The 26,085-nt window shown below is 51.2% G+C and overlaps 3 protein-coding genes and 1 long non-coding RNA gene across 4 annotated transcripts in view; all 4 read left to right on the top strand.

The window, feature by feature from the left end:
* LOC149912209 (rho GTPase-activating protein 32-like) overlaps positions 1-14,443 on the top strand; it is a 29,733-nt gene extending 15,290 nt beyond the window's left edge. Inside the window, exon 4 of the mRNA XM_090131759.1 lies at positions 14,013-14,443. Coding sequence (XP_089987885.1) covers positions 14,013-14,440 — 428 coding nt within the window. The 3' untranslated portion in view covers positions 14,441-14,443. The remainder of the gene's footprint in view (positions 1-14,012) is intronic.
* LOC149912206 (rho GTPase-activating protein 32-like) overlaps positions 1-26,085 on the top strand; it is a 110,874-nt gene that overhangs the window by 62,291 nt on the left and 22,498 nt on the right. The window lies entirely within an intron of this gene.
* On the top strand, positions 17,980-19,325 carry LOC149912208 (uncharacterized). The gene is made up of 3 exons (XR_016462328.1): positions 17,980-18,317; positions 18,969-19,091; positions 19,273-19,325. It is a non-coding gene; the product is annotated as an uncharacterized LOC149912208 (long non-coding RNA).
* Positions 19,978-23,799, top strand: LOC149912207 (rho GTPase-activating protein 32-like). The gene is made up of 4 exons (XM_090130705.1): positions 19,978-20,003; positions 22,596-22,862; positions 23,038-23,183; positions 23,372-23,799. Exons 1-4 carry the CDS (start codon positions 19,978-19,980, stop codon positions 23,797-23,799), a joined length of 867 nt encoding a protein of 288 aa, XP_089986831.1.

The raw sequence follows: 26,085 nt of genomic DNA, 5'->3' as shown, positions 1-26,085 counted from the left end.
AATCACCTGGAATTGAAACAACATCCCCCCCATCTCTTTTTTGAACTTATTCATGCATGAATAATAATAATGAGAATTTTTCTGTAAATCTTATTTCTGCATGGAAACGATCTGATAACCGGAGCTTTTTTCTCTAAAACAATCCAGGAAATTTGCATTGCTTATCTATGTACGCAAAATGTTTTTGCCATTCATCTCAAATATCAATACATGTGGCCAAATAAGACAGAAGAAGTATTTACAGACATTTTTGGACATTGATTACTTCTGGTCAAGTGGGTAAGAATCCCTAAGCTGCAATCATGAAATTCTTTTATCACTTTCTCTGATTTAGCCATTGTTACTAAAAGGGAAATAAGACACAGGCTTTTGATAGCAGCTGCCAATTTAACTACGATAATAACTTTTATTATTCTTGGCTAAGATCAAAGTCCCGCATTTCAGGATTATCTCCAGCTCATCAAGTATAATTAACAGTTTTGGATAGCCACATTATTGTATAGCAATATTGTCTTCCTGCAAGGAATTTCATTGTTTTGACACGTGCCACAGGTTGTTAATAGATTGCCTGATTACCATTTATTTTTTTTATTGGCTTACGATGACCACAGAAAATTATACAGCAGCACCATAAAAACTGTAAATCCTATCCCATGTATCTGCATTCATACGAAAATTATATTGGAAAGCATTGGTGAAACTAAGATTACAAATTAAAGCAGAGGACAATTTCAGTGAAAGCCTACAGGTTTTACAGCTCTGCCCATTTCAAACCCTTGAAGACATCCACGGGTTTCCTGCTGTGGGACACAGGCACTCACCTGCAGCTCAGCACTGCCTGCTCATGCCTGCGCACACCTTCAGGCTGGAACCAAGGAAATCCTCAGCAGAGACATCAGTACACTTTTGTTATGATGACTTTCATAAAGAAGCATCAAATATTTCTTCTCGAGAAATACTGCAAGTCCCTTTGACACTAGCCCTTATTTTAAATGTTTAGATTTGTGCTTCATTCAGGCATGCTGTCACTCACAAAAATATTTTTATTCTTTTTCATTCTGAGGAACACAGTGATTTCTGCCTTGTTTACTGACTGTAGGCACAGCAATACTCCTGCACCTTCCGGGAAACAGCAAATCCATCTCTTTCACACCCTACTTCTATCAAGCTCATTCACCTTACAAGGTATTTATTGCAAGCAGCTCTTCCAAAAATGGAGATTAACAGAACCTGCAACCCAGGACACCTCAGTAAGCCAGTACTTTTCATCTCCTGAAGGTGTAGGTAGACACAGAGCTGGAACATCTTTTCCAGAGCTGTCTGATGCTATCTCATCTGTGTTCCTTTACTGTGCACTCAGTTTCACTTCTTATCTAACCTGGTTGCATCCCAGGATTTCTGGTGCCAAAAATAAACTGACAGCTTTCATCACTAGTTAAAAGGAAACTGCAATAGGAAAAGCAATTTTTCTGATTTCCCTGTTGATCAAAGATGCTTCATGCAAGCCTGATGCGGTAGAAACAATATCAGCTTTAGAATGACAGTCATTAGAGCAGAATCCTTTCACTGATGAAATCCCACAGTCCTGATTCATACAACACTGACACTGGAGGACACAGTAGTTTAGATGAGAGCGCATTAAAAATGACTAAGTTAAGGTCTCAGCAAAGAGTGACAAGTATGAAAAAAAGAGGCTGCAGAAACTGCTTCAGTTTGGCACTCTGGCATAAAGTATGACAACACACAACCTGCCTGTGCAGTTCCAGAAGCAGAAGAAAGCCGTCAACCAAGACTTGTTCTCATCTGCTCTGAAAGTCCACTGGGACAAGGCCACTTTTCTCTGACGTGCTTCCAGAAGTATCACTTCTGAGCACTGTGCCAGGGAGTTACAAGATACTGTTTGTGTGTACAGAGGAGAAAAAGACGTCTGTCTGGAAACAGACTTGGTGAAGGAGAAGCAGCATTTTCCAGAGTACTTCAGAAAGAACTGAGCACTGCCCCAAGAGCTTCAGAGCGGCAGGCTGTCACAGTGTGCCAACCAGCTCAGCTGTGAGTTGGCACTGAAGCTGCACCACAGGGAGAACAAAGCCCCCTGTGCACCCTTGGAGAGCCAAGGGCTCATCTCTGAAGCCACAAAGCACTTGGGCTCACCGTGCTTTTTTTTGCACATCGGTCTTGTTTACAATGACAGTCACACTCTTTTCACTTGAAAATGCAGAGCTGACATGAGCACTGGAGCCCTGGGCAGCCTGGCCTCGTATTAAATGTAGAAGCTGGGGCCCTGCCTATGGCAGGGGGGTTGGAGATTGATGAACCTTGAGCTCCTTTCCAACCCGGGCCATGCTGTGATTCTGGGATTCTCACCTTTGCCTCATCTGGCAGAGGGAGGCAGCTCTTTCTCTTGTCTCCCTATGGCTGTCAGGTCACCAGGGCCAGTGTCACACAGGGAACTGCAAACACTGTGTGTGCTGTGCCCTGCCCATGGCAGCACAGAGGCAGCTGCCAGCAGCTGATGCCCACAAGGACAGCCAGCCTGGACTTCCTTTGATTCCTTCCCTTTGGATCAGCGTCCTTCAGGAAGGCGGAACATCTCTCCAGCTGAGCAGCAGAGGACAGCAGGGCTTCGTTGTCTGGGCATGTTCTCTTCTGGCCCTCTGGCCCTCACAGACACAGGAGGAGGACACAGAGGCTGCTGTAACACAGCCAGCCCTGCCTCTCAGGTCAGCTCTCAGGCCATCCTCTCTCCCCTCAGCAGCAGCTCACTGTTCTGCACTCCTCTGGCCTGGGCTGGCAGAGGTGTGCAGCAGTTCTGCTGATCTCCCAGTGCTGGCCATGTCTGCAGTGCCTGTGTGAAAGACACAGGAAGCTGCCAGCATTGCACTGCTCTGCTGTGCCCCTGCCATCACCGAGTTTGCTGTCAGCAGCTGCTGCTACACGTCCATTCAGGCACAGGCCTTTCCTTCCTGGCCCTCTTTCCCCCCCTCTCTCCTCTGCTCTCTCTCGTGCTCCCCTTTGGCCTGGGCTGGCTGAGCAGTGCAGGCCTTGTTGTTGCTCCCTGGGCCAACTACGTCACGGTTCCCCGTGACTCTGCCAGCTGCTCTGACACAGCGACTGCGTCCTCAGTGTGGATTCCAGAATGCGACAGACGTCCAGAGAAGACTTCCAGGGCTGATTGGAACATGCTGCCATCAAGAACTGCCATGGCTCAGGCCCCCTGGGAATCTGCTCACAGCGAAAGCTGCTGTCACTCTGTGTGGGCACAGCCTTGTCTGTGTAGGCCTGCTCACACTGCAGCCCCTGTCTGCACCAGAACCGTGCCGATCCACCTTCTCTTGGCCTCCTTGCCTGCATGGAAAAGGGCAGCTTGGGCTGAAGTCCCTCAACTTTCCGATGGCCGAGTGAAGTCTCTGAGCCCTGGTGACCCACTCAGCTCTTCAGCCTGCTGACCTGCTCTGCTGGGGCTGTCTTAACAGGCAGAGGGCACGTTATCCTCATGTCCCCACATCCATCCCTCTTAGCATACTGATGGCCAGTTCCTAAAAGGACACCTGCACAATCTCTCTGAATGTTAATCAGCACGTAGTTGGTCTGTGCACTGCAGAAATTGCACCTAGGTTTTCAGTGGTGATTAGCTATGTGTTTAGTCAGAGGTGCAATGGTTCTAATGGTGAGAGAAAGAAATTCCCAGTTGTCACCAGGTGGAACACACTTCAGACTGGAATCCTCAAGCAGACTGCAGTCAAGCTTTCTTAATTACTCGTTGTTGTTATTAAATTCAGACGCATCTCTGAATTCCTGCTTGAATGAACATTCTGTAATAATCTGCTGAGAAAGTGCAAGGCTTGACAATGAGACCATAGTTTATGAAAGCAGCACTTTTTTCTTCCTTTACAAGTTCTTATCTGAATGCTAAATACCACATCAATTCACTTCTCACTGGGTTGAACGTTTTAAATATTTGGTAAACATAATGGTTCTAATTCTGACATTTAATATGAAAATATTAAAATTCCTTGTAAGTACTTTTTTGTTAGAATGCCAGATGCTAAAGGGATGAAGTGGCACAAGAAAGCAAAATGTCTCTGCTGATGGCAGGAAGGACTGTAAGGATGGAAAGGCTGGTGTTTGCCATGGGCAGGGAAACACATCTGGTTTTCTTGTTCCCTTTGTCTTTGAGTGCCAGAAAAATAGAGGAGAGCGTGCCCTCACCTTGGACCCCTCCTGCCCTCTGCTGCTGAGATGGAGAAATGTCCCACCTCCTACAAGGACATCAGGACAAAGGTAAGGATTGGAAATAAGTCCAGGCTGGCTGTACTTGTGGGCATCTGTTGCTGGAAAATTTAATGTCAGTAAACTGCCTAGATAATGACAGAATGAGGGTGACAATAGAATGGTACGTAATCACAGTACAATTAAAAAAGTATGCAGGGTGCAGGAAGGGAGGTGTGGACATTCTGAGTTGCAACTCTTTAGTTGCTCCAGAAAGCTCTATCAGAATGGAAGACTGAAGGAAATACTTTGAGGGGTTTTTTAATGTGACTGGATAAAAGATCCACGTGGCAAATTGAATAACTGGGTGGTAAAGGGACATAGATACCTCACTGTTTCATGGAACCTTTCAATTAAGCATCTGAGCACTGTGTACAGGACTTGGGAATATAAGTATTAGAGGATCATGGAATATCTTTATTTGGAAGGGACCTCGAGGATCATGTATTCCACCTCCTGGTTCCACACCGGACCTCCTATGGGTCAAGCCCTGTGTCTGAGAGCATTGTGCAAATGCTCTTTGGCCTTTGTCAGCTCAGTGCCAAACCACTGTCTGGGGAGCCAGTGCCAAATTCCATGTATCTAGTTCATCCTACAGAATGATGCCAAGAACAGTTATAGAGATCGACTTACAAACAAAATTCTTGTCTTGAATTAATGGTACACTCACCATTTAAAAAAAAAAAAAGGAGTTAGAAGAAAACATGTAAGTGTAGATTTAAAAGCAACCTGTATTGTTGCTTAGAGTTTGATATAGTGTAATCCAATGCACAGTACTTGTAACGTGTGTTTTACAAAATGCTGTGCAATGTAGGCATCTATTAAGATAAATGCTGCAAGTTCTAATATGTCCATGACCTTTTCAAACTGTTCCTTACTCCTACACATCACTACGAGTAGTTCTTCTGTCAGGAAGGATCACATGAGTAATTAACCTGTGACCTTAAGTTTGGAATTAACTGCATACAGTGGAAGTAAGAGCTGTGGTTTATTTTGATCTTTCAGTGTTGAACAGCCGAGGTGTTTTGCTTTGGAGGGTGGATAGTGATGGGACACGTGGGGAATGGCTTTAAACTGAGACGGGGGGTGTTGAGGTTTAGGTTGGATGTGAGGAGGAAGTTTTTCAGCCAGAGGGTGGTGAGGCACTGGAACAGGTTGCCCAGGGAGGCTGTGGATGCCCCATCCCTGCAGGCATCCAAGGCCAGGCTGGATGTGGCTCTGGGCAGCCTGGGCTGCTGGTGGGCAGGTTAGAAAGCCCACAGGACTTTATTGCAGCCCTGGGTGCAGGGGGATCACTGCTCCTAGCATGCACACAGAAGAGCTGGAGCACACAGGTGATGTACATTCCACTTGTGAACATTCCTGCAATTGCAGAGAGCGTGCGCCTGTTCCAATCACTGCTGCACAGATTAAAAACTGATTGCAGATGAGCTGTTTTGGTATAGGGTTCTTGCCAACGGTCTGCAGTGGCTGTGTGATTCCTCGGGGAGTTGCTCTCCAGCCCAAAGGTCATGTCCTAAGTCGACCAGATCCCGTTTGTGTCCAGAAATGGCTGACAGCAGATCAGCTGCTGGTCAAGTTTCTAACAGCACACTGGCCTTGCTCCAGTGTCTGTGTCATCAGCCCCAGCACATACGGTGCACCTCTTCAAGGCTTTGCAACACTGAGACTCTGCTCTTGGGCTCCAGACATCCTGCTGCACCAAGAGGTTATTCTAGCTTTGGTATCTTGCAACTTTGTATATAACTACATCACTGTAATCATAAATGTCTAGGAGCATGGAGATGGAGAAATTCATCTTCCTGTAATTCTCTGTACTGCAGCCCCGTGGTTGTCAACAACTAATGCAATATTGAAATTTCAGTTGAGAAATTGAAAGCTGTCCCTAACAAAAAAACATCTGCATTTGTTATTGAAATCACACTGAGGATCAATAAATCCAAATGCTTCTAGCATAACCACGATTACAGGCAGTGTTTAGACAAGCTCTTACAGGAAAACCATGAACACAAGGCTAAAGAGAGACTAAGTGATGCACTCTGCAGGAATACTCATGGAAGTCTTCACAGTGCAGGAGTCTGATCTGATTACAGATGCTGTGCTTTAAGTACCCCTTATCATATCTTTTTTTTCACTGTTGTGCAGGGGTTGGACTCAGTGATCTCTGCAGGCTGGAGATGCTGTTTGCTAATGGCAGATGGAGAGAGGAAAAGCAAGTGCAAGGCATGCTGTGCATAGCCACCACATGGCATCTGCACCATTTCCCCCTGCACAAAGGAGGAGCATCTCACAAGCTTGGCCTGGGCCAGGGAAGGGAGCAGACAAACATCTGGACCGACCCCAAACGAGCTGGTTCTGCAGGTTGGGTGTCTTCTGCTGCTTGTCTCACATCCTGCTGCTCAGCGGTAGATTTGTTCCTGCTCAGTGCTAACAGGAAACTCACACAGCATTTCTGTTTCAGCTGTGCCAACGCTTTGATCCCTTGCTGCTTGGATGGGGCGTTTGAAGAATGATGCCTGTGCTGATGTCCAGCCAGGCTTTGGGGATGAGTCTCCACACCAGGGTCCGTCTGACAGGACTGAGGGTTGGGGATCCAGCCAGGTCGAGTCCAGTGTGCTTTGCTCTTGTTCTTAGTGCTTGTTTTTGCTCAGGAGGGCAGGAGGTGAACCTCGTGAACCAATGCCTGCAGACGGGGTTTGCAGAGAAAGAGGTCCTGCAGGCCTTGTGTGACAGCCACGGAGCTGCAGCGAGGCTGCATCAGTGTAAAACACCAGAGATCCACGGAGGTGTGAAGGGGAGCTGTGGGCTGCAGTCACGCAGGAAGGGATGTGCATGCTCGGGGTTTGGTTGTTGTGTGTGTGTTAAGTGACTGTGATACCACTGCTGGGTCAGTGTGAGTGTACGGAACAAGTGTGACAGCCTTTTTGATGGAGCCCTGTGAAAGGAGTCCTATGGACTTGAGATCCAGCCCGTGGGCATCATCCAGGAGTTGGGGTAGGGGATGAGGCAAGGGAAGTTGGGCTGAGAAAGGGATAAAGCAGTCTGGCAGTAGTTCTGTGTTTCTCCCATCTCCTGCTTTATTTCCTTCCAGGTGAAATAGATGGGTGCTGCAACATGCCCTTGAATGTAACAAAAGCCACTCTAGTGTGGATTTGACATGGGCCCAGCACTGCAAGGTACGCTGCTGGGAGGAAGCGTCCATCTGGCTGAGGGCAGGAAGGCCCTCCAGAGGGATGCACTGAGGCCAGTTGTGCGAGGCTCAACAAGAGCAAGCGCCAGGTCCTGCGCTTTGGTCATGACGACCCCGTGCCAGCTTCTCCAGGATTTGGCTGGGGTAGAATTCCAAGCAGCCCCTGATTCCAGAACGTTGGGCTGGGCTGTTGGAATCTTCTGCCCTTGTGACTGGTCTTGCCTCCCCACCCTGTCCGTCGTGGTGGAGCAGCCTGGTGGCCCTCAGTGATGTCATAAGGGCTAGAATGAGGGGAGGAGCAGTGCGTGCTGCGTCCCTTCATTGGAGCGCTGGAGCTCTGACTGAGCAGCTCGCTTGTTGCACTTGTGCACCGACTGCGTCCCTTTGTCTTCACACCGTCCTGTGCAGCACCTTGTAGGTAAGCTGAGACAGTGTGGGAGAGACGGGGGGACAGTGAGTGCTGAGAACTGCTGGCTGGCGGAGCTCATAGGCTCACATTATCTCCATCAGCAGAGGGGTGGCCATGAGGGACAGGGAGGTGATCGTCCCCCCCTGCTCTGCTCTTGTGAGGCCCCAGCTGCAGTACAGTGTCCAGAAAGACAGGGAGCTGTTGGAGAGGGTCCAGAGGCGAGCCACAGAGATGATCAGGGGACTGGAGCACCTCCCCTGCAAAGACAGGCTGAGGGAGCTGGGCTTGTTCAGCCTGGAGAAAAGAAGGCAGTGGGGTGACCTCATGGCAGCCTTCAGTACCTAAAGGGAGCCTAAAAAGAGGAAGGGAATCAACTCTTTGAAAGGGTAGATATCAGCAGGACAAGGGGAAATGGTTTTAAGTTGAAAACTTAAGTTTTTAAGTTGAGGGAGGGCAGATTTTGGATTTTCCGTCGTAGTCTTTGCTAAACCGTGGAAGCAAACTGACCTGCTCTTTCTCTCTCCTCTCTCCACCCTCTGCCTGCTTCCCTGCTGCAGCTTTTGCTCGTGGAAGATCAGAGCAAAGTGACAAGGAACGGCTGCGGATTCGTGAGATTTCTCTCCCTCGTTCTGATCTCTTGCCAGGTACCTGCCATGCTTTGTCCCCCCACATGCTTTAGCAGCCCGTGACGCCCCGTGTTTAGTAACACAGCCTCATCCAGCTTTGATGGGACGCTGGTCACGTGTGGGTTTTCTCCACGTGCTCTGCAGCTCAGCCCTCAGAAGGATGCTGTCTGTGGTGCTGTGACCAGCTGGTTTTATGGAAAGCAATCCCTTAGGCAAAGAGTCCCAGCCCCAGCTTGTGCAGAGCTGCACAGCATCACCAGGGACACCAGCAGGCGTGCTTGGGCTGTGTGAGTGTGCCCGACAGCTGTAGGGAGCACAGCAGAGATGTGAACAGAGAAAATAAAAGTGTGTTTCTTTTCAGTTCCAGCTTGTCACACCTACGCTGATGGCTGTGGCGTGCAGCGAGATCAGCTGTGGGCCTGACCTGGCATGGACAGAGGTAGAGTATGAAGCTCTGATTGGTCTTTGTTCCCTGACTGCAGCCAGCAGAGTGAGCCGCAGATGTGCTCTCCTGCTTTCCAAGAGAGCTCCTCTGTGGCAAGACAGTAGTGCAAGCGTGGCAAGTTTATAAAAGTACCAGAGCCATCTCGGCTGTTGTGTTTGTCCTCTACTGACTTTTCCCTTGAAATGGCTGCAGAAACAACAATCATTCTCTGCTCTGTTTGGCCTCGCTGTTGGTTGGACTGCTCAAGAGAGCTGCTTGGTGCTTGCAATGGCACTGTTTGCACCTTGTAACTGCAGCCGTAGCTTTGGTTTCCCTCTTCACGGTCTCCTAGCATCTGAAACAGCCAGCCTTCCTGCACAAAGAGCGCAGGAAAGGTGGGGGCAAAATGGACAAGGCCACCTGTCTGCGTCAGTGCCATTGCTGATTAGTCTGGGTGGGGAGAGATGCATCTTTGCATTGCCTGGCGTGTGCCTGCTGCACACCAGGGAGAGAAACAGCCGTTATTAGACTTGCAGTTCCTTCTGAAGTGCCCACGATAAGGACCGAGTGCATTTCCTGCAGCTTTCTCTGCACATGTGCTCCTCACCTTGAAGTCCTCCTTGTTGGTTCCCAGCTCCTCACCGTGGCCTGTGCTCTCTGTTTCAGACTGAGAACAAGGGGAAGCCCCTGCTGGACAATGAGGTGGCACCTGTGAATGTTCCAGCTATTGCTGCTGCCCATGCTATTAAGAGATACGTTGCCCAGGCAGCGGATGAACTCTCCTTTGAGGTAAGCAGTTCAAGGCATTCCTTGTTGTTCAATTTTACAGTGGCAAATGCCTTCAGAGCTGCACTGGTGCAAGTGCTCTCATGCTCGGCGATGTTTGGCAGTGCAGAAGAATGCAGTCATTTGAGCTGTGCTTTCCTCCCAGCCGTGCTGAAGCTGGGATTGACGCTGCAATCTCTTGCAGGTGGGAGACATCGTGTGTGTCATCGACATGCCACCAAAGGAGCTGACCCCCTGGTGGAGAGGCAAGCTCGGCTTCCAGGTAGGCACAAGCTTCAGACTGGAGAGTGCAACTTCAGTAAAGGCAGGAATATCAGCTTAGAGCTGCTCTGCCTGCTCAGGATGCCTAAAGGACATAAACAGTTTCCCTGTGTCGGTATCAGAGGACCTTGCCTTTGGCTGCAAATGTTGAAAAATTATTACCTTTATGCTGTGAACTATGGCCATTTTCTGCTGGATAGTCTTATGGAACGTCAGGCAAGCACGTTCCGAGGGAAATGTTATGTGGCTTTTGGTTTAACAGTTCAGATCTGAGAAGTGCTGCATGCAATAGTTGGCCTCTCTTTTCTTCTTGTTACAGGTTGGATTTTTCCCAGGGGAGTGTGTGGAACTCATTAATAAGAACATTCCTGAGGCACTCATCAACTCAGTGCCAAAGCCAGGTATGGATGTTACATTTGATGGTGTGGGGAAGCAAAATGAAGTCTTTTTTGGGGTGTGTTCCATGTTTAGTACCTCCTTTATCCATGCCACATTGTCCTCTGTGTTGATGATTCTTCATGCACACCATGGGGCAGAGATTTGGCCCAATCCTCCTGTGTTTATGATTGGACTTGGGGAAACTATAGAATCTTCATAGAATGGCTTGGGATGGAAGGGACCTCAGGGATCATCATGCTCCAACCCTCCCGCCTCAGGGTGGTCTCCCAGCCCCCACATTTAATGTGAGACTAGATCAGGCTGCCCAGGGCCCCATCCAGCCTGGCCTTGTGCTCCTCCAGAGATGGGGAAAATCCCTTTTTGTATGTACTGGTTGGTAATGTTCTTCCCGTTCTGACGTGCTCTGTAGAATGTGCTGTGCTTGGCCTCGTCCAACGGAGCCAGACCTGAAATGACCTGGTTTCTTCCTTTTGTTGTGCAGTGCCCAAGAAACGCAGCAAGATCCTCACCTTCCTTCGTTCCTTGGTGAAGGCCCGCCCAAAGAAACCGACCGAGCGGGAGGTGGAGAAGGAAAGGGTGTTTGGCGGTGACCTGGGAGAGCATCTTCTCCACTCCGGTCGTGATGGTAAGGAGCTGCCCATTCCTGAGATCTTCCTCTGCTGGGCATCTAAAGAAGATGAAAGGGAGCTCATATCTAGCAGGGGGCAGGCTGATAGCAGTGGAGACACGTGTAATGGGAGTTGATGGCTGAAGGATCAAGTGAGGCGGATGCTCCTAAGAGACAAGCACATCTGTATTTGCTTCAGCCAAGCCTGGCTGGGCTTAGTGGATGGGATGTGAAGCACAGCCTGCAGCAGGACTTGAATCAGGAGCTCCACTGACGGCTGGCACGTGTTCTTCAGTCCCCCAGGTCCTCCAGAGCTGCGCTGAGTTCATTGAGCAGCACGGCGTGGTGCAGGGGATATACCGCCTGTCCGGCGTCGCGTCCAACATCCAGAGACTGCGGTAAGAGTGCTGCGACTGACACAGCCTGAGTGCATCTGGTGTGGCTTTGGGCTTGCCTTCCTCTCGCTCAACCGGGTTTGCGTCCCTCTCTCCAGGCAGGAATTTGAGTCGGAGCAGATTCCTGAGCTCACCGTCCGTGACATTCACAGCGTGAGCTCCCTCTGCAAGATGTACTTCAGGGAGCTCCCGAACCCTCTGCTCACCCACCAGCTGTACGGCAAGTTCTCGGTAAGCACAAGGCCACGTCTTTCATTTCCCTCTTCCTGGGCCTCTTGGCAGATGGCTGCAGCAGTGCCCCAGCTCGGAGGCCCTTTTGCTGTCAGCCCCACGAGGTTTACTCGCAGTGGTGTACTAGCCTGATTGGTGTCTCGCTCCCTTTCTGCACTACTCCAGGATGCTGTTGGTGCCGCTACAGAGGAGGAGCGGCTGCTCAGAATGCAGGACGTCATCCAGCAGCTGCCCGCTCCTCACTACAGGTCAGTGCTGCCCTCAGCCTGCTGAGCTCAGCCCTGCTGCATTGCAGAGGGCAACGATGCGGTTCCAGGCTCTGTCTCATGCCGGCAACACGATGCCTGTGTATGCTGAAGGGTTGAAGGCTCCATGGGCTTACTTTATGGGGTCAGTTCCTGGGCACGGGGGCACGCTTGGTGCAGCTGATGGCTGCGGCTGTGCTGTGCTGGGGCTTGGTGCTGCAGCGTGGCACTCAGTCAAGTTGGATCTACTTCACCTTCGGTGACAGTAGCAATCACAAGAAGTAGCATGAATGGAGGTTTGCTTTCTGAATTGCAGCACGGCATGCTCGTTGGTGCTGAACGTTTGCCTCTCTTGTTTTCCAGGACACTGGAGTTCCTGATGAGACACTTGGCGTGTCTGGCTGGGAGCTCCAGTATAACAAACATGCATGCCAAGAACCTAGCCATTGTGTGGGCTCCAAACCTCTTAAGGTAAACTTCTGGTTCTGTTTCAACACTTCCTCTGTTCTCCAGTTAAGAAAAGCAGTCCTCTCTTTTTCTCCATCAAATGTGCTCTTCTCCTGTAAAATCTGTGGCTGACAGAAGAGCAGGAGCCTGGGCTGTTCTCCATCCCCACAGGCACAATGTCTAGGTGACAGTTGTGCTCTGTTCTTTAGATGGGACTGACATGTCCTTGATCATCCAGGGGAATTTCTGCAGTGGCATCACTGATTGCCCACTGCGGAAGTCTCCAGAGCCTCAGCTGACAGCTTTTGGCTGCAACAATTCAGACTCGGGGAAACGGTCTTGGAGAAATGACTTCTAAAATCTGCCTTTTCTACAGATCACAGCAGAACGAGTCTGCCTGCGCCAGAGGAAGAGCTGCCTGCATGGAGCTGCAGACACAGTCAGATGTGGTGGAATTTCTCATCAACCACACAGACGTCCTCTTCTGCTCCAAATCCGGAGCAGACATCGCAGATGCAGCAGGTGAGTGTCTTCCTCCATTAGCTTGATCTTGACCTGACACCTTGATCAAATGCAGGCCTTCTCCGGGACCTTTGAGATACTCTTTTACCATCAAGGGGACAGCAGACCTCTGGACTTCCATTAGAATCTGACATCCTGTTGCTGGATGCTGAGAATGTCCAAGCCCAAACTTCACAAGGAGGAAACCGTAATTATTATGTTTGCATGCAGGAAAAGCTTGATGCAAATGTGGCAGCGAAGCTTTCTCAGTTCCCTGCCCCCATTTCCTTGGGTTTTTCCTTGCCTGTTTTGATACAGTAAGCTGCTCTTAATGATGACAGTGTCCTTTGCCATAAACACACCTCTGCCCACATGGTTATGTTGGGCTCCTCTTCTTCCAGTGGCACGGATAAGCAAGCCTGAGAAAAATACAGCACCTCCCCCAGAACTGTGGTGGCTGTGCTACTGCTTTCTGATCCTCGCTCTTACCTGTGGTTTTCCCTGACAGGGCACAATTCTCTCCCAGGGCCCAAGTCTGTGGGGGTCTCTTCTGCTGCCACAAAGCTGCTCAGCCTGGAGGAGGCACAGGCACAGAAGCGAGGCCACAGCAGCTCTCCCCCTGTGACAGAGAGCTGCCAGGACATTGAAGTGGAAGAAAGCCCTGCAGCTGGGCAGGGCAAATTCCACACAGTCATCGACTTTCCATCTGAAAGGTAAAGAGGACTTTCTTTTCCAGCACCTAGCATCATTGTTTGGGTGGGTTTTTGTGTTTTCCTGCAGAAACCAGGCAGTGCTAGGAACAAGCAACTGCTGCCAAGAGCTCAGTGCAGCTCTTCCCTCACCCTGAACCACGCACGACTCACAGCATTGGCTGTTTTCTCTCTCCAGGCAAAATCCACCCAGCAAGAATGAGGAATCACCAGCTAGCAGTTGGTGTTGCTGCTTCAGCCTCAGGAAGCCATCCTCTGGCAGCAAACGCCAACTGCAGCGCAATGCCAGGCAGCCCTCAGAAACAGCAGTGGTATTCCTGGCAGGTAAGGGTGCAAATGCAGCTTCCAAATCCCTGCTATTCAGGAACATAGAATTCAAGCTTGCTCTGCACTTCTATCTCCTTCTGGCATTCCAGCCCCTGCCTAGCATCTTCAGTTCACCCCTGATCAAGAACCACTGTCGTAATTCAGCTTGTGAAAGTTTGACACTAACCCCTGTGTATCCTTTCTAGGTGAATCGAGCCCTTGCCAAGCCATAAGATCCAGGGCAAGTAGCAATGATGCTCTCTCTGCTTCCATCAGTGGAGAGCTCATAGGAAGCACGAATCGCTGCAGTTCCAAAAGCAGCCTTACACACGACAACAGTGATGGAGAGAAGGAGCTCATCGAAGTTCATGCTATCATTACACCTGGCTCTGCTGAAAATGCTGACCTGGGCCTGCCAGACACCACAGTCACAAGTGTGGTCTGTCACCCAGTGTCTCTGCAGTGCAGCCCATCCCAAGAGCAGTGTGAGTGCCCCGACAGCAGCACCTCCATGCAGGAGCAGGTCAGTGTCAGTGAGGAGGAGCAGAGCCTCTTGCAGGGGGACTGTCAATCAGGCCTCCAGTCCCAGGCACCAGACAGCAGCACTGAGAGCTCTGAGCCACTCTCTCCATGACAAGACAGGATGAGTCCCATCTTCACCGTGGACCTCTCACACCCTCCTGTCTTTTATACAATAATAAAAGCACACTCGTGCTCAATCAACGCCTTGACTGCCTCCAGAGTCTTCATTCACACGGACTGGGATGAATGCAGCACACAGCAAGGCACCCCAGCTTGCAATGCTGTAGCTGTGCGGTGCGTGCAGCACAGCTCCGGGTTTGTTCCTGTTTTGTCTGGCTTTGGGATGTCTGCAGGGGGAGCTCTGCTACCATTTGGCATGGTAGCAAATAATCTCTCGCATCCTGGATGCTGCTCACGATACTCCCAAGCTTCCTGGCTGTGGCTTTGTGACGCTTTTCAGGGCTTTCTGATGCATTTCCATGCCTTGGCTGTTGCTTAACACCTCCCTCCTCCCATCATGTCCTTTCCTGGCTCCCATCTACGAACTGGCCCTGCAGATCATCTCCAGACCTGTCATCAGCACACTGCGGCAGGAGAAGCTCCCCCTGGCCAACGTCAGGCAGTACTGCTTGGTCTGCAGCTCAGTGGCCATTTCCCTTTTAGGCGGCTCCTGCAGAAGAATCAAGCAGCAGAACCTTTTGCTCACCCTGCACCACACAAATGCTACGAAAGCAGAAACAACCTGGGAATCTCTGGGTCTGCAAGACTTCACAGACACTCACCGACTCTGTCTGATGGTTCCCTCCCATCCTTGATTTCCTTCTCCCCTTCTCCACGTCGGATCCCACTGCTGAGCCATGATCAAGCTGCCCAGTGTGGCAGAGCATCGTGCAGAGCCGTGCTGGCACCTCCTCCCCTTCCTCTCCTGCAGCTCAGCCTGCAACCTGAGCAAGTTTTTTTCTGAGAAAGTGACCAGCTCTTTTCCATCCCTTTGCCCCTACAAACAGTTGTCCAGAGGATCTCGTCCAAGAATTCCCGGAACAGCCTGCAGCTGGCTCTCCTGAAGTTCAGGCTCCTGCCTTTGCTTCCTGCCAGGCCCGCATTCCTTGAGATCACCAACTCAAGGAGGGCATGGTCACTGCAGCCCTGACCGCCTCCTGTCGTAACCCCTGGTGTGCACCATGTCCAGCAATGCTTCCCTTCTGCTTGCTGTGCCCAATGCCTGCACCACAGAGTGATTCTCACTGCACTCCAGGAGTCTGTCAGATTGCTTCTAGCATAACCACGATTATAGGCAGTGTTTAGACAAGCTCTTACAGGAAAACCATGAACACAAGGCTAAAGAGAGACTAAGTGATGCACTCTGCAGGAATACTCATGGAAGTCTTCACAGTGCAGGAGTCTGATCTGATTACAGATGCTGTGCTTTAAGTACCCCTTATCATATCTTTTTTTTCACTGTTGTGCAGGGCTTGGACTCAGTGATCTCTGCAGGCTGGAGATGCTGTTTGCTAATGGCAGATGGAGAGAGGAAAAGCAAGTGCAAGGCATGCTGTGCATAGCCACCACATGGCATCTGCACCATTTCCCCCTGCACAAAGGAGGAGCATCTCACAAGCTTGGCCTGGGCCAGGGAAGGGAGCAGACAAACATCTGGACCGACCCCAAACGAGCTGGTTCTGCAGGTTGGGTGTCTTCTGCTGCTTGTCTCACATCCTGCTGCTCAGCGGTAGATTTGTTCCTGCTCAGTGCTAACAGGAAACTCACACAGCATTTCTGTTTCAGCTGTGCCAACACTTTGATCCCTTGCTGCTTGGATGGGGCGTTTGAAGAATGATGCCTGTGCTGATGTCCAGCCAGGCTTTGGGGATGAGTCTCCACACCAGGGTCCGTCTGACAGGACTGAGGGTTGGGGATCCAGCCAGGTCGAGTCCAGCGTGCTTTGCTCTTGTTCTTAGTGCTTGTTTTTGCTCAGGAGGGCAGGAGGTGAACCTCGTGAACCAATGCCTGCAGACGGGGTTTGCAGAGAAAGAGGTCCTGCAGGCCTTGTGTGACAGCCACGGAGCTGCAGCGAGGCTGCATCAGTGTAAAACACCAGAGATCCACGGAGGTGTGAAGGGGAGCTGTGGGCTGCAGTCACGCAGGAAGGGATGTGCATGCTCGGGGTTTGGTTGTTGTGTGTGTGTTAAGTGACTGTGATACCACTGCTGGGTCAGTGTGAGCGTACGGAACAAGTGTGACAGCCTTTTTGATGGAGCCCTGTGAAAGGAGTCCTATGGACTTGAGATCCAACTATCAGCCTGTGGGCATCATTTAGGAGTTGGGGTAGGGGATGAGGCAAGGGAAGTTGGGCTGAGAAAGGGATAAAGCAGTCTGGCAGCAGTTCTGTGTTTCTCCCATCTCCTGCTTTATTTCCTTCCAGGTGAAAGAGATGGGTGCTGCAACATGCCCTTGAATGTAACAAAAGCCACTCTAGTGTGGATTTGACATGGGCCCAGCACTGCAAGGTACGCTGCTGGGAGGAAGCGTCCATCTGGCTGAGGGCAGGAAGGCCCTCCAGAGGGATGCACTGAGGCCAGTTGTGCGAGGCTCAACAAGAGCAAGCGCCAGGTCCTGCGCTTTGGTTATGACGACCCTGTGCCAGCTTCTCCAGGATTTGGCTGGGGTAGAATTCCAAGCAGCCCCTGATTCCAGAACGTTGGGCTGGGCTGTTGGAATCTTCTGCCCTTGTGACTGGTCTTGCCTCCCCACCCTGTCCGTCGTGGTGGAGCAGCCTGGTGGCCCTCAGTGATGTCATAAGGGCTAGAATGAGGGGAGGAGCAGTGCGTGCTGCGTCCCTTCATTGGAGCTCTGGAGCTCTGACTGAGCACTTGTGCACTTGTGCACCGACTGCGTCCCTTTGTCTTCACACCGTCCTGTGCAGCACCTTGTAGGTAAGCTGAGACAGTGTGGGAGAGACGGGGGGACAGTGAGTGCTGAGAACTGCTGGCTGGCGGAGCTCATAGGATCACATTATCTCCATCAGCAGAGGGGTGGCCATGAGGGACAGGGAGGTGATCGTCCCCCCCTGCTCTGCTCTTGTGAGGCCCCAGCTGCAGTACAGTGTCCAGAAAGACAGGGAGCTGTTGGAGAGGGTCCAGAGGCGAGCCACAGAGATGATATGGGGACAGGAGCACCTCCCCTGCAAAGACAGGCTGAGGGAGCTGGGCTTGTTCAGCCTGGAGAAATGAAGGCTGCGGGGTGACCTCATGGCAGCCTTCAGTACCTAAAGGGAGCCTAAAAAGAGGAGGGGAATCAACTCTTTGAAAGGGTAGATAACAGCAGGACAAGGGGAAATGGTTTTAAGTTGAAAACTTAAGTTTTTAAGTTGAGGGAGGGCAGATTTTGGATTTTCCGTCGTAGTCTTTGCTAAACCGTGGAAGCAAACTGACCTGCTCTTTCTCTCTCCTCTCTCCACCCTCTGCCTGCTTCCCTGCTGCAGCTTTTGCTCGTGGAAGATCAGAGCAAAGTGACAAGGAACGGCTGCGGATTCGTGAGATTTCTCTTCCTCGTTCTGATCTCTTGCCAGGTACCTGCCATGGTTTGTCCCCCCACATGCTTTAGCAGCCCGTGACGCCCCGTGTTTAGTAACACAGCCTCATCCAGCTTTGATGGGACGCTGGTCACGTGTGGGTTTTCTCCACGTGCTCTGCAGCTCAGCCCTCAGAAGGATGCTGTCTGTGGTGCTGTGACCAGCTGGTCTACAGGAAACCAATCCCTTAGGCAAAGAGTCCCAGCCCCAGCTTGTGCAGAGCTGCACAGCATCACCAGGGACACCAGCAGGCGTGCTTGGGCTGTGTGAGTGTGCCCGACAGCTGTAGGGAGCACAGCAGAGATGTGAACAGAGAAAATAAAAGTGTGTTTCTTTTCAGTTCCAGCTTGTCACACCTACGCTGATGGCCGTGGCGTGCAGCGAGATCAGCTGTGGGCCTGACCTGGCATGGACAGAGGTAGAGTATGAAGCTCTGATTGGTCTTTGTTCCCTGACTGCAGCCAGCAGAGTGAGCCGCAGATGTGCTCTCCTGCTTTCCAAGAGAGCTCCTCTGTGGCAAGACAGTAGTGCAAGCGTGGCAAGTTTATAAAAGTACCAGAGCCATCTCGGCTGTGGTGTTTGTCCTCTACTGACTTTTCCCTTGAAATGGCTGCAGAATCAACAATCATTCTCTGCTCTGTTTGGCCTCGCTGTTGGTTGGACTGCTCAAGAGAGCTGCTTGGTGCTTGCAATGGCACTGTTTGCACCTTGTAACTGCAGCCGTAGCTTTGGTTTCCCTCTTCACGGTCTCCTAGCATCTTAAACAGCCAGCCTTCCTGCACAAAGAGCGCAGGAAAGGAGGGGGCAAAATGGACAAGGCCACCTGTCTGCGTCAGTGCCATTGCTGATTAGTCTGGGTGGGGAGAGATGCATCTTTGCATTGCCTGGCGTGTGCCTGCTGCACACCAGGGAGAGAAACAGCCGTTATTAGACTTGCAGTTCCTTCTGAAGTGCCCATGATAAGGACCGAGTGCATTTCCTGCAGCTTTCTCTGCAGATGTGCTCCTCACCTTGAAGTCCTCCTTGTTGGTTCCCAGCTCCTCACCGTGGCCTGTGCTCTCTGTTTCAGGCTGAGAACAAGGGGAAGCCCCTGCTGGACCATGAGGTGGCACCTGTGAATGTTCCAGCTATTGCTGCTGCCCATGCTATTAAGAGATACGTTGCCCAGGCAGCGGATGAACTCTCCTTTGAGGTAAGCAGTTCAAGGCGTTCCTTGTTGCTCAATTTTACAATGGCAAATGCCTTCAGAGCTGCACTGGTGCAAGTGCTTTAATGCTCGGCGATGTTTGGCAGTGCAGAAGAATGCAGTCATTTGAGCTGTGCTTTCCTCCCAGCTGTGCTGAAGCTGGGATTGACACTGCACTCTCTTGCAGGTGGGAGACATCGTGTGTGTCATCGACATGCCACCAAAGGAGCTGACCCCCTGGTGGAGAGGCAAGCTCGGCTTCCAGGTAGGCACAAGCTTCAGACTGGAGAGTGCAACTTCAGTAAAGGCAGGAATCTCAGCTTAGAGCTGCTCTGCCTGCACAGGACGCCTAGTGGACATAAACAGTTTCCCTGTGTCGGTGTCAGAGGACCTTGCCTTTGGCTGCAAATGTTGAAAAATTATTACCTTTATGCTGTGAACTATGGCCATTTTCTGCTGGATAGTCTTATGGAACGTCAGGCAAGCACGTTCCGAGGGAAATGTTACGTGCCTTTTGGTTTAACAGTTCAGATCTGAGAAGTGCTGCATGCAATAGTTGGCCTCTCTTCTTGTTACAGGTTGGATTTTTCCCAGGGGAGTGTGTGGAACTCATTAATAAGAACATTCCTGAGGCACTCATCAACTCTGTGCCAAAGCCAGGTACGGATGTTACATTTGATGGTGTGGGGAAGCAAAATGAAGTCTTTATTGGGGTGTGTTCCATGTTTAATACCTCCTTTATCCATGCCACATTGTCCTCTGTGTTGATGATTCTTCATGCACACCATGGGGCAGAGATTTGGCCCAATCCTCCTGATTTTATGATTGGACTTGGCAAAACTATAGAATCTTCATAGAATGGCTTGTGACGGAAGGGACCTCAGGGATCATCATGCTCCAACCCTCCTGCATCAGGCTGTACTGCCAGCCCCCACATTTATTGTCAGATTAGACCAGGCTGCCCAGGGCCCCACCATCTTGGCCTTGGGCTCTTCCAGGCATGGGGAAAATCACTTTTTGTATGTACTGGTTGGTAATGTTCTTCCCGTTCTGACGTGCTCTGTAGAATGTGCTGTGCTCGGCCTCGTCCAACGGAGCCAAACCTGAAATGACCTGGTTTCTTCCTTTTGTTGTGCAGTGCCCAAGAAACGCAGCAAGATCCTCACCTTCCTTCGTTCCTTGGTGAAGGCCCGCCCAAAGAAACCGACCGAGCGGGAGGTGGAGAAGGAAAGGGTGTTTGGCGGTGACCTGGGAGAGCATCTTCTCCACTCCGGTCGTGATGGTAAGGAGCTGCCCATTCCTGAGATCTTCCTCTGCTGGGCATCTAAAGAAGATGAAAGGGAGCTCATATCTAGCAGGGGGCAGGCTGATAGCCGTGGAGACACGTGTAATGGGAGTTGATGGCTGAAGGATAAAGTGAGGCGGATGCTCCTAAGAGACAAGCACATCTGTATTTGCTTCAGCCAAGCCTGGCTGGGCTTAGTGGATGGGATGTGACTCCCGGAAGCACAAGCTGCAGCAGGACTTGAATCAGGAGCTCCACTGACGGCTGGCACGTGTTCTTCAGTCCCCCAGGTCCTCCAGAGCTGCGCTGAGTTCATTGAGCAGCACGGCGTGGTGCAGGGGATATACCGCCTGTCCGGCGTCGCGTCCAACATCCAGAGACTGCGGTAAGAGTGCTGCGACTGACACAGCCTGAGTGCATCTGGTGTGGCTTTGGGCTTGCCTTCCTCTCGCTCAACCGGGTTTGCGTCCCTCTCTCCAGGCAGGAATTTGAGTCGGAGCAGATTCCTGAGCTCACCGTCCATGACATTCACAGCGTGAGCTCCCTCTGCAAGATGTACTTCAGGGAGCTCCCGAACCCTCTGCTCACCCACCAGCTGTACGGCAAGTTCTCGGTAAGCACAAGGCCACGTCTTTCATTTCCCTCTTCCTGGGCCTCTTGGCAGATGGCTGCAGCAGTGCCCCAGCTCGGAGGCCCTTTTGCTGTCAGCCCCACGAGGTTTACTCGCAGTGGTGTACTAGCCTGATTGGTGTCTCGCTCCCTTTCTGCACTACTCCAGGATGCTGTTGGTGCCGCTACAGAGGAGGAGCGGCTGCTCAGAATGCAGGACGTCATCCAGCAGCTGCCCGCTCCTCACTACAGGTCAGTGCTGCCCTCAGCCTGCTGAGCTCAGCCCTGCTGCATTGCAGAGGGCAACGATGCGGTTCCAGGCTCTGTCTCACGCCGGCAACACGATGCCTGTGTATGCTGAAGGGTTGAAGGCTCCATGGGGTTACTTTATGGGGTCAGTTCCTGGGCACGGGGGCACGCTTGGTGCAGCTGATGGCTGCGGCTGTGCTGTGCTGGGGCTTGGTGCTGCAGCGTGGCACTCAGTCAAGTTGGATCTACTTCATCTTCTGTGACAGTAGCAATCACAAGAAGTAGCATGAATGGAGGTTTGCTTTCTGAATTGCAGCACAGCATGCTCGTTGGTGCTGAACGTTTGCTTCTCTTGTTTTCCAGGACACTGGAGTTCCTGATGAGACACTTGGCGTGTCTGGCTGGGAGCTCCACGGTAACAAACATGCATGCCAAGAACCTAGCCATTGTGTGGGCTCCAAACCTCTTAAGGTAAACTTCTGGTTCTGTTTCAACACTTCCTCTGTTCTCCAGTTAAGAAAAGCAGTCTTCCCTTTTTCTCCATCAAATGTGCTCTTCTGTAAAATCTGTGGCTGACAGAAGTGCAGGAGCCTGGGCTGTTCTCCATCCCCATGGGCACAATGTCTAGGTGACAATTTCTGCAGTCTTGTTGAGATGGGACTGACGTGTCCTTGATCATCCAGGGGAATTTCTGCAGTGGCATCACTGATTGCCCACTGCGGAAGTCTCCAGAGCCTCAGCTGACAGCTTTTGGCTGCAACAATTCAGACTCGGGGAAACGGTCTTGGAGAAATGACTTCTAAAATCTGCCTTTTCTACAGATCACAGCAGAACGAGTCTGCCTGCGCCAGCGGAAGAGCTGCCTGCATGGAGCTGCAGATGCAGTCGGATGTGGTGGAATTCATCATCAACCACACAGACGTCCTCTTCTGCTCCAAATCCGGAGCAGACATTGCAGATGCAGCAGGTGAGTGTCTTCCTCCATTAGCTTGATCTTGACCTGACACCTTGATCAAATGCAGGCCTTCTCCAGGACCTCTGAGATACTCTTTTACCATCAAGGGGACTACAGACCTCTGGGCTTCCATTAGGGTATGGCATCCTGTTGCTGGATGCTGAGAATGTCCAAGCCCAAACTTCACAAGGAGGAAACTGTCATTATTATGTTTGCACGCAGGAGAAGCTTGATGCAAGCGTTGCAGCGAAGCTTTCTCAGTTCCCTGCCCCTTTTATCTAGGGGTGAGCTCTCTTAATGATGACCATGTCCTTTGCCATAAACAGACCTCTGCCCACATGGTTATTTTGGGCTCCTCTTCTTCCAGTGGCTCGGATAAGCAAGCCTGAGAAAAATACAGCACCTCCCCCAGAACCGTGGTGGCTGTGCTGCTGCTTTCTGATCCTCACTCTTACCTGTGCTTTTCCCTGACAGGGCACAATTCTCTCCCAGGGCCCAAGTCTGTGGGGGTCTCTTCTGCTGCCACAAAGCTGCTCAGCCTGGAGGAGGCACAGGCACAGAGGCGAGGCCACAGCACCTCTTCTGTGGTAACAGAGAGCAGCAGGGACATTGAAGTGGAAGAAAGCCCTGCAGCTGGGCAGGGCAAATTCCACACTGTCATCGACTTTCCATCTGACAGGTAAAGAGGACTTTCTTTTCCAGCACCTAGCATCATTGTTTGGGTGGGTTTTTGTGTTTTCCTGCAGAAACCAGGCAGTGCTAGGAACAAGCAACTGCTGCCAAGAGCTCAGTGCAGCTCTTCCCTCACCCTTCACCACGCACGACTCACAGCGTTGGCTGTTTTCTCTCTCCAGACAAAATCCACACAGCAAGAAGGAGGAATCACCAGCTAGCAGTTGGTGTTGCTGCTTCAGCCTCAGAAAGCCATCCTCTGGCAGCAAACGCCAACTGCAGCGCAATGCCAGGCAGCCCTCAGAAACAGCAGTGGTAGTCCTGGCAGGTAAGGGTGCAAATGCAGCTTCCAAATCCCTGCTTTTCAGGAGCATAGAATTCAAGCTTGCTCTGCACTTGTATCTCTTTCTGGCGTTCCAGCCCCTGCCCAACATCTTCAGTTCACCCCTGATCAAGAACCACTGTCGTAATTCAGCTTGTGAAAGTTTGACACTAACCCCTGTGTATCCTTTCTAGGTGAATCGAGCCCTTGCCAACCCACAAGATCCAGGGCAAGTAGCGAGGATGCTCTCTGTGCTTCCATCAGTGGAGAGCTCTTAGGAAGCACAAATTGCTGCAGTTCCAACAGCAGCCTTCCGTCTGACAACATTAATGGAGAGAAGGAGCTCATCGAAGTTCATGCCCTCATTACACCTGGCTCTGCTCAAAATGCTGACCTGGGCCTGCCAGAAACCACAGTCACCAGCCTGGATTGTAACCAGGAGTCTCTGCAGTGCAGGCCATCCCAAGAGCAGTGTGAGTGCCCCGACAGCAGCACCTCCATGCAGGAGCAGGTCAGTGTCAGTGAGGAGGAGCAGAGCCTCTTGCAGGAGGACTTTCAATCAGGCCTCCAGTCCCAGGCATCAGAGAGCAGCACTGAGAGCTCTGAGCCACTCTCTCCATGACAAGACAGGATGAGTCCCATCTTCACCGTGGACCTCTCACACCCTCCTGTCCTTTATATAATAATAAAAGCACACTTGTGCTCAAGCAACGCCTTGACTGCCTCCAGAGTCTTCATTCACATGGACTGGGATGAATGCAGCACACAGCAAGGCACCCCAGCTTGCAATGCTGTGGCTGTGGGGTGCGTGCAGCACAGCTCCGGGTTTGTTCCTGTTTTGTCTGGCTTTGGGATGTCTGCAGGGGGAGCTCTGCAACCATTTGGCATGGTAGCAAATAATCTCTCGCATCCTGGATGCTGCTCATGATACTCCCAAGCTTCCTGGCTGTGGCTTTGTGATGCTTTTCAGGGCTTTCTGATGCATTTTGATGCCTTGGATGTTGCTTAACACCTCCCTCCTCCCATCATGTCCTTTCCTGGCTCCCATCTACGAACTGGCCCTGCAGATCATCTCCAGACCTGTCATCAGCACACTGCGGCAGGAGAAGCTCCCCCTGGCCAACGTCAGGCAGTACTGCTTGGTCTGCAGCTCAGTGGCCATTTCCCCTTTAGGCGGCTCCTGCAGAAGAATCAGGCAGCAGAAGAATTTGCTCACCCTGCAGCACACAAATGCTACGAAAGCAGAAACAACCTGGGAATCTCTGGGTCTGCAAGACTTCACAGACACTCACCGACTGTGTCTGATGGTTCCCTCCCATCCTTGATTTCCGTCTCCCCTTCTCCACATCGGATCCCACTGCTGAGCCATGATCAAGCTGCCCAGTGTGGCAGAGCATCGTGCAGAACCGTGCTGGCACCTCCTCCCCTTCCTCTCCTGCAACCTCACCCGCTTCTCTGACAGACCTGCTGATCCCACGCGTCCCATCGGGATGCTCTGGCACAGGATGTGCCCCTAACCCAAAGCTCCTTCCCACCCTCCCAAGAAAAATTAAACAGGTTTTCTGCCTCCTCTGCTTGATTTCATGTGGCAGGGATGGAGAGCTCTTCAGCTCTGAGCAAGTTTTTTTCTGAGAAAGTGACCAGCTCTTTTCCATCCCTTTGCCCCTACAAATAGTTGTCCAGAGGATCTCGTCCAAGAATTCCTGGAACAGCCTGCAGCTGGCTCTCCTGAAGTTCAGGCTCCTGCCTTTGCTTCCTGCCAGGCCCACATTCCTTGAGATCACAAGCTCAAGGAGGGCATGGTCACGGCAGCCCTGACCGCCTCCTGTCGTAACCCCTGGTGTGCACCATGTCCAGCAATGCTTCCCTTCTGCTTGCTGTGCCCAATGCCTGCACCACAGAGTGATTCTCACTGCACTCCAGGAGTCTGTCAGATTGCTTGCAGCCAGCCATGCTGATTTCCCAGACTGACTGGAATCCCCCATCAGGATGAGAGTCAGTGAGTGCGATGCTTCTGCTGGCTGCAGTAAGCAGCTCCCACCAACAGGCTCTCTTTCCAGGCGGCTGTAGCAGACCCTCACCTCCAGAAGCCCTGCACTGCTGCACTTCCTAATTTTACCCACAAGTTCACAACCTGCTCATGGCTCTTCTTAGTTCTTTGCACTCAACTTCTCATCATAGAAGGCAAATCCCTTGCCTTCCAGAATTCCATAGTATCAATTGTGTCTGCTAATGTCAGGATTTTTTTTCTTTCTTTTCTTTTTCCATTTTCTAGGTAGGAAAATGAATTTCTGAGCCAGGAGAAGCAGAAGTGAAACAGTCTTCCTGGCACTGCTCAGGTTGCAGGAGTTGCCAAGTGCTCCTCAGGTAATGTGTGCTGAAGAGCTGACCTTGGTGGCAGGGGCTGTGGCTGCATTTTGTGCCTGTCATGCGGGAATCCAAGAAAGCCTATTCAGAGCAGGAGCTGCAGAGCGAGATAAACATCACGAGAAGGTAAGGCTGAGAAGCAAGGACACCTCCAGAAAGAAGAGAAAAACTGAGTCAAGTGAGCTGCGTGACGGCCGTGTGATGCTGACCATGATTGGAGGAAGAGCGCATGGCTGGGAATGACTGATGGCTCTGGTTGGATGGGTGCCTGTGTGCACAGAGGTAAGGAGTGTTTGTGGGATGTTTTGCTGGCATCTAACGGCTGTAAGGGGAAGTCAAGAGAGAAAGCTTGTGAATGCATATAAGGGATGTTAAAATCTGGAACAGACTGTTTGCATCATTCACAGCTGAGTCCGTGCCAGATTGCCACACTGTCAGAACCTGGGGCCTAGGATTTTCCTTTAAGAGTGCCAACTGCTCATTTTAAATGATAAAAAGTAACATTGAAAAAAGCTTCCCTCCTTGCATTAGAATAACGCAT

The sequence above is a fragment of the Phasianus colchicus genome, chromosome Z (assembly GCF_987193195.1).
Source record: "Phasianus colchicus chromosome Z, bPhaCol1.hap1.1, whole genome shotgun sequence".
Taxonomy (NCBI): Eukaryota; Metazoa; Chordata; class Aves; order Galliformes; family Phasianidae; genus Phasianus; species Phasianus colchicus.
Note: the sequence above shows the minus strand (reverse complement) of the source record. Positions and strands in the feature narration are given on the sequence as shown.